The sequence below is a fragment of the Aristolochia californica genome, unplaced genomic scaffold (assembly GCF_029961685.1).
Source record: "Aristolochia californica isolate CCGP_79_NKW_82.1479 unplaced genomic scaffold, dmAriCali1.0.hap1 SCAF_13, whole genome shotgun sequence".
NCBI lineage: Eukaryota > Viridiplantae > Streptophyta > Magnoliopsida > Piperales > Aristolochiaceae > Aristolochia > Aristolochia californica.
Window position 1 is genome coordinate 7,358,839 of NW_027181804.1, and position 7,491 is coordinate 7,366,329.

Below are 7,491 nucleotides of genomic sequence, written 5' to 3' on the forward strand. Positions count from 1 at the left end.
TAATCATTAATTGGTTTAATTATCCAATTGCTATAATTAATTACACCATTAGGTTTATTTATTATATTCTCTTATGTTATTTTTTTATTTTTTTATTCATTTTATATAATTTATTCTAGTCACATGTAATTATTGTTTTAATTTATAATAAATTATAATAATTAAGTAATATAATATAACTTTTCATTAATTAAGATATTAATATATTGTGGACTACACGTTAAATCACTTATAAGTGTAGTAATCACGTTTATTTTGGTTAATTATATGTTTAGGTTTATGTTCTATTTAGTATATTATAAAAGGTTACTAATTCTCTTATTTATATCATACTTTTCATTTGGGGGCACTAACACTGGAATTTGTTTTCCAACCACTTGAACTCGTTTATACTAACACCCAAACATGAGTTGAAGTGGAAGTAATTCATCTTATTTCAATTCAATTTTCCACTTCATTTCCACTTTATTGTGAACTAACCCAAACATATAAGGGGGGGGGGGGGGGGGGTTAGTCCCCCAAATAGATTTTTCAAGTTCAAGTTCGTGTCCAACATGAAGATCATGTCACACATGTACATGAAGATCATCTTCGCACTTGGTGTTAGTGTTGACGACTTCATGTGCACTGGAAAACAGTTTCCAGTGTTAGTGCCCCAACATGAGAAAAACATAAAAAACAAGAGAATTTCTAAACCTTTATAATGCACTTAATTACAACATAATCCTTAAATCCCAAATTTGGTAAAACAACCATTATTACTACATGAATAAGTTATTTAATGTATAATTAAAGATATTAATATATTTATTAATTGAATTAGATATTTTATTGTGCATTAATATAGTAATTACACGAGCCAATGAAATACGTATATGATTAATTAAAAATAATAAATAAATAATGTCATAAATAAAAAAACGAAAGTAATACGTTGAGTTATTAATTTATTAATAACATATAATATTCTTTAACCTAAAAATGAATAATTTAAGAAAAAAAATTGATCTAATCATAACTTGAACACACTATATATTTGTACATAATATATTTTTGTATTATTAATTAATAATATATTATCACAAAATTTAAAACCACGGGTTTAATTAACTATAGCATTCGGATAATTATGCCAAAATAATTTATCAAATATTTATTTTAACAATATTTTAATTATGACTATTAAATCACTATTTTAATATAGTAATTGTAAAATAAAAATAATTATTTTATAAATAAAAATTATAAATTAATGATTTTTATGAAGATAGTTTAATTTTTATGAATGAAATGGCAGAGAGGGTGTGCGGTAGAGACAGCCCCAAGAGATAGCCCCGCCCGAGAGTCATGTAGATGATTCTCAAAATCGGGTGGAAAATAGTTTCCGCCGTTTACTCTTGGGACATGAACTCCTGAGTCATGTATGTTCATGTATATGACATGAATTTCGGCGCTCCCTAATGACACCAGGACATGAATTGCGTAATGCGCATGAAGATCATATCTTGAGTCATGTGCACTAACCCCCCAAGTGAAGATTTCAATTCATCTTAAATGAACTAATTCAACTTCAACTCATTATTGGGGTGTTAGTATGGACAAGTTTAAGTACACTGGAAAACAAATTTCAGTGTTAGTGCCCCAAAATAAAAAATATGATATAAATAAAAGAATGGGTAACTTTTTGTAATACAATTAAATAGAACATATGTCTAAACAGATAAGTAACCAAAATAAGCATGGTTACTATACTTTATAAGTGATTTAATGTGTTGTATTAAAATATATTAATAAATTAATTAATGAAATACTATATTATATTACTTAATGATTACGATATGTGTTATTAGAATAATTATAAAAAATAAAAGTAAAAAATAATATAAGTGAATATAATAAAGAAATTTTTTTTTAATAACATAAGATATATTTTAATATTAAAACCCACTAATTTAATACAGTAATAAAAAAATTAATATATATATATATTATTTTATTAATAACATAATATATATTTTTTGTATTATTAATTAATAATATATTGTCACAAAATTTTAAAACATTGGTCCGAATAATTATAGTAATGGGATAATTAAACTAAAATAATTTATCAAATATATATATTTAACAATATTTTAATTATGACTATTAAGTTACTAATTTAATACAATAATTATAAAATAAATATATTGAATAAATAAAAATAATTATTTTATAAATAAAAAATATGAATTATTATTTTATGAAGCTGGAGTTCATCTCATAAGTAATGCTGCTGAAGTTGATCTCCCCCGTTGAACGTGAATTCATATTAGTCAAATTCGAAGTGAATTTGGGCCGGGCAAGGCCATTAGTGACGTTTTTAACCTATCGACCCACTAACCAACTGTGAAAGAGAAATAGGTTTCTTCAATCGAAGTTCCATCGTCTTGTCGCCTGGACAAGTTACCCATTGCCTCGCTTCTTCTTGTCTATGCGCTTTTTGACCTGCAAATTTTCACCGTGTAAGAGAGACCTCTTATAGTGGCCTTTTCGCGGTATCGTGGTGTTGCAGGTAAATGTATGACTCTGTCTATCAAGTTGAAACTGTTCTGCGGAAGCTAGGGCCCCTTCCCCTTTATTAGGATTTCCTTTAAAGTAAATTTAGGCCATGACGTACGAATTTAAACTATCGTGCGGATGTTGTTGCATTTTTTTATTTTATTTTTATTCTGTGTATGCACTTTAGCTCATATATAGTTACTATGCTGTGCTATTTGATCTGCAAATTTTCAGCCTGTGTATAGGACCGGCATGGAAGTAGTGAAAGTTTGTGGACCTATGAATGTTTGTTGATTATTCATGAGATGCTTCAATTCTGTTGGTTTATGCAATATTTATGGAGCCGTCTATCGAATTCATCGATGATGGCAAAGAATAGCACTCTAACTAGATCTCTACACTGTGATGGTTCGTGTATTCCGGAAGAAAGTCTAGTCTTCTGAAAACAATCACCTATTTTTAGCTCTTTTGCTGTTTACTTTTTTCCATTGCTTATTCTGTCAAACGCATGTATGAGAATATAATCGAAGGTTATTAAGTGAGCAATTTATGGATAATGCTTTCATCAAGTTGAATTCATGTTACTCTTTGTTTTTCTAGAACTATATCCTATTTTTATTTCAAGTAAGATATACTGTAAAGTTCCTTATCACATATCAATTGTCGTATTTGGGTTATAATTCATCTATTTTGCATGTCATATAGCGCTTGCTGTTTGTGACTCTACCCCATTATCTCAGTCGCTTCAATGTGGCTCAAATTTTCTTTTATCTGGTTGAATAGAGCTTTTTTGAGTGGAGGGACTTGAGACAGTTGAGCAAAGAGAAAACCAGAGAACTGTCCTTTTTATTTTTTCCTGAGAGAGAAGGTAGAGTCCAAACTGATGGAGAAAACCAACCATATTAGAGGCAGTTCTGATTATACTTTAGTTGTTTCCCTTTCTTACATCTTTTCATTCTCTTCAATCGGTCCAGGGCCTGAATGTGCATTATTTTGCATCTCATTTTCTTACTCTTTCTTTAACTCTCCTCGATTTACTTTTCATAGTTTTAATAATTGTTTTTTCAAGTTTGGTGAGCAAAGAACTTTTGTGGTAAACCTTCTTCTGTTTCTCAGTTCAGTCACTCTAATGAGTTTGTCTTCTGTGAAAAATGTGTCCTGTACTTTCCGAACAAAAATGAAATATGTCAACTTGAACTAATTTATGACTGAGCTCTTCCACCAAATGAGCATTAAAAGCATCAAAGCCATGATGTTAAGATATAAATATGTATTTATTCTCTTAAGAGTTAATTTTTTATTTTCTTCATATCATATGATGATTCTCTGTTCTCAAAAAAGTTATGATGATTCTCTCATATTTTTTCTCTAATAGTTTTTAGTGCTTTTTAATTGTGATGAGATTGATGCTAATATCTTGAATGTAGAAAGTATTACAATGATACAAGTTTCTTTGTTATACAATTAGATATATTATACAAAATTTGTCAGCTTATGCTAGATGGTTTTTTCTCTCTTCTTTTCTTCGAGAAATTTGACATAGAATCATTTTTCCCTCTTGGTACAATTTCAAAAGGCTTACAGCGGTAGATGTAATGATGGTAATTTCTTTCACCCACGAAGACTCTGACTATATTTTCTGCAGCCGACTTCCAATGGATGATGGCATGAAAGAATTTCAACAAAAGCTCATTGAAGTTGAAACTGAAGCTGAGCATCTTCTTCTGGCACGACATCAGGTGAACTGAACTTTCTTTTGTTTCCCATTGTTAGGATTTTTGACTTTTTTTTTTCAAAGTCCACTTCCAACTTTTTTGTCTATATGCAGCTGATTGAAAATGATAGAGTGAGAAATGCAAATAGAGAGGCCTTGACTGCTCTCAGAAAGAAAGCTAAGACAACAAAAACAAGTGTTCCAACTCCATTTGAATCAATCATGAAAGAAGTAGAGGGAGCTGACTCAAAGACATTGGTGAAAGAGATATGCAGAACATGTGGCAATCATGATTCAATGGAGCATACATGGATGATGTTTCCAGGGTCAGATATTTTTTCTCGTGTACCATTTCACGCAGCCCATAGCATTTTAGAGAAAGGTATTCCATTACATTTGCTCGCATTGGTCATGAAAATTATAAGAAGATTTAAGATAAGTTGTGGTTTAAGTCTTCAGAGTAAAAGAATGATAGACAAGTAAAAGTGGAAAGAATAGACCAATGAATTAAATGATTTTTGTCGCTTTTTCGTTCACTCAACTCTAAGATAGCAACAGCTGCAAGAAAAAGGGCCTAAACTAATCTTCAACACCATCGTTCTTTAGAGGATCTTTGTCAATGTGAAGCTGCTCTGATACAATGTAGCAGCTGGAATGAACAGAGGTGTTACAGGCAAACTAACACAATGTAGCAGCTGGAATGAAAAGAGGTGTTACAGGCAAACTATATGTTGTTACCGGTTTACTGCTACATGTAGTTAAAGCACTTAATTTTTTGTCTCAAATAAAAACAAGAAATTTATTTTTTTATTGTCCATTCTTCAGTTTTTGCTTTTGATTATGCTTGCGTGCCTCTTGCAAGAAAGTGTGATTTCTCAGGAGTTAAGGAAGCTGGTTTTTAAGTTTAACTGTACTATTCGAGAAATAATGTTAAACTTATCCTCTCAGAATCTTTATCTCCTAACTTCCTGTGGCTTTTTCCCTTTGTATTTAAAACGCGTAGCTACTGCCTTTTTCAAGTGCAAACAGGGTACTTCTGTTGGGGTTGTTTCTTTTTGTTGTTCTGTAGGTATTTCATGTTACTTTATTTGTGGTAGTCAGTTTGCTGGCCTCATGTTGAATTTCAGATCAAGAACGACTGGAATATGAAGCAAAAACATTACAGAGCCATGTGAAGGAGAAGTCATTTTCAATTTCAGAAATGGGGGCTCTTGCCGACAAGATAAGTCCTGGTATCGTACGATCCATGGTAACCTTAACTGACACATCAAAGTAGGTAGCCCAGTGTATTGCTTGTATATCTGTCGCAGATGCTAGGCAAGTTGATGAATACTTTGGTCCCTCGCCTACTCCCTGACCATGGTGCTTAGTTGTTCTTTTGCCTCTATAGCTGGTGTTGAAAGTGGTAGAAAATGTTGGCATCTTTTCTTTTTATGGCCCCTCTTTAACTCACCGTTGTCACTGGTCTGAGGTCCTGCTGTGGTGCCTTCTGTTTGTGGATAGCAGCCAAAAGAGCTCCATATGGATTTATAAGGTCTGATTAATTTCAATTGATTTGTAGCTTGTTGAGATTTTGTGGGTTGAGTGTTTCAGTGTTTAGGGTTCATGAAAAGAGAAATAGATTGATGTTTAGGGTCTGTTTGGAACCCCATGAAAAATAAAAAAAGAAAATAAAAATTGACCATTTCTAAAAATAGTTTGTGAAAAGGAGAATTTGATATTATCTCATTTTCTCTAACTATTTTTGGAAATATTAATAATTAAATTCTCATTTTTTTTTCTTTTAAAGGGTTCCAGACCCTTAATCTTCCTACAAATTTGGGAAGTGGGAAGAGGGGGTTTTGGGAGGCAGTCAATTGTGTACAGGCACATATACACACCCAACCCTATACAGAGACATGCCAACGGAAAGAGGATAACTTTCCATGCACAATCAGGATATGATAGCCTATTTGGGTTATAGGCCATGACATAATCTAATATTTAGACATTTTCTTGCCATATTCATTATTAAATAGTCATAAATTTATTTTGGTCTATTTTTTATAAGGAAAAAGGTATGGGCTAATTCTAAGTTAAGCATACAAAATCTTAAATTTAATCATCAAATTCAAATTAAATGATTTAAATTTAACTTCTTCTTATTTTACATGCATTTCTTATCTCATCTATCTATAACAAAATTTATTTTTATTTCTTATTATTACTGATACATATCCTACTAACTATGATTTTTTTTTTTTTAAATCTAGTATACTTCAATTTTCTTTTGTATATCTTAGAATTCACATCAAAATTTAAGGAATAGAATGCATGTAAGGCTTATGCAAAAATAAATTCGTATAATTACATAAATAAATGTAATATTTATATATACCTTTCATTTTGAAGCTAACAAAATGGAAATAGTAGCAATGCTCTTGTAGAATTTTTATAAGTGGGTACTTTGTTTCCTTCAACTACATTAGGTCTAATTAATATAGCAAACATGCAGGACTATGGAGGTATATAGGTTTGTAAGTGCTATCAAAATGAGATACACTTCCTCTAGAGATACACCTTGATATATCTCATTACCACTTATATATGAGACTACTCTCTTTAGATAATTATTCATTTAATAACCTAGAGATTCATCTCCCATGAGGACCCCTTATCAAAAGTTCACGTGTCCTATTAAACCACCTCTATAGGAGGGTATATTGGCCATTATTCCTTATATTGAGTATTCAATTGATTAAGCTACCATATATGAATACCATACCCATAAAGTCATATATATATATTTTTTTATAAATAATTTATTATAATTTATTTGAAACCACAATTCCATTAATGCAAGTTACTCAGAAAACATAAGATATGTTAACTTTCTAAGTTTTATGAGTGAAGGACATTCTCATTATTTGGTGTAACTTCTAAATTTAATACAAGATGGTAGCAAATTTCCATCCGTAACAAGAGGACACACTGTTGCCCTCTCTATTTTCCCCTTAGTTCCTATTTCTATTATTATGTAATTTTTAGTTTTTACATGTTGTCTGAGCAAATTTGATTTAGGTAAGGTTCTCATTTTTTTGTGGTCCTTCAACCTTAAACAACAATAAAATTTGAAGAGGAAGCTTTCAAATTTGAGGTTTTTATAGACACGGGATAATACAACTTCTATTTTTATGGCACCACAACTTGTTTGGTTGGTCATTTATTTGTATGGAATGATGAATTAAATTATGTTG

The 7,491-nt window shown here is 30.7% G+C and overlaps 1 protein-coding gene across 5 annotated transcripts; it reads left to right on the plus strand.

Annotated features, from left to right (window-relative positions):
- The first annotated feature begins 2,399 nt into the window (after positions 1 to 2,399).
- On the plus strand, positions 2,400 to 5,824 carry LOC137948848 (uncharacterized). 5 transcript variants are annotated; one of them, XM_068795030.1, is made up of 4 exons: positions 2,400 to 2,560; positions 4,187 to 4,280; positions 4,370 to 4,637; positions 5,383 to 5,824. In XM_068795030.1, the coding sequence occupies exons 2-4, from the start codon at positions 4,197 to 4,199 to the stop codon at positions 5,529 to 5,531; spliced, it is 501 nt and encodes a 166-aa protein (XP_068651131.1). In that variant the 5' UTR covers positions 2,400 to 2,560; positions 4,187 to 4,196; the 3' UTR covers positions 5,532 to 5,824. The 5 variants fall into 5 exon arrangements, with proteins under 5 accessions (XP_068651131.1, XP_068651129.1, XP_068651128.1 ...); XM_068795028.1 differs by having other exon boundaries at positions 2,401 to 2,554; XM_068795027.1 differs by lacking the exon at positions 2,400 to 2,560 and adding an exon at positions 2,626 to 2,655.
- Positions 5,825 to 7,491: the final 1,667 nt, after the last annotated feature.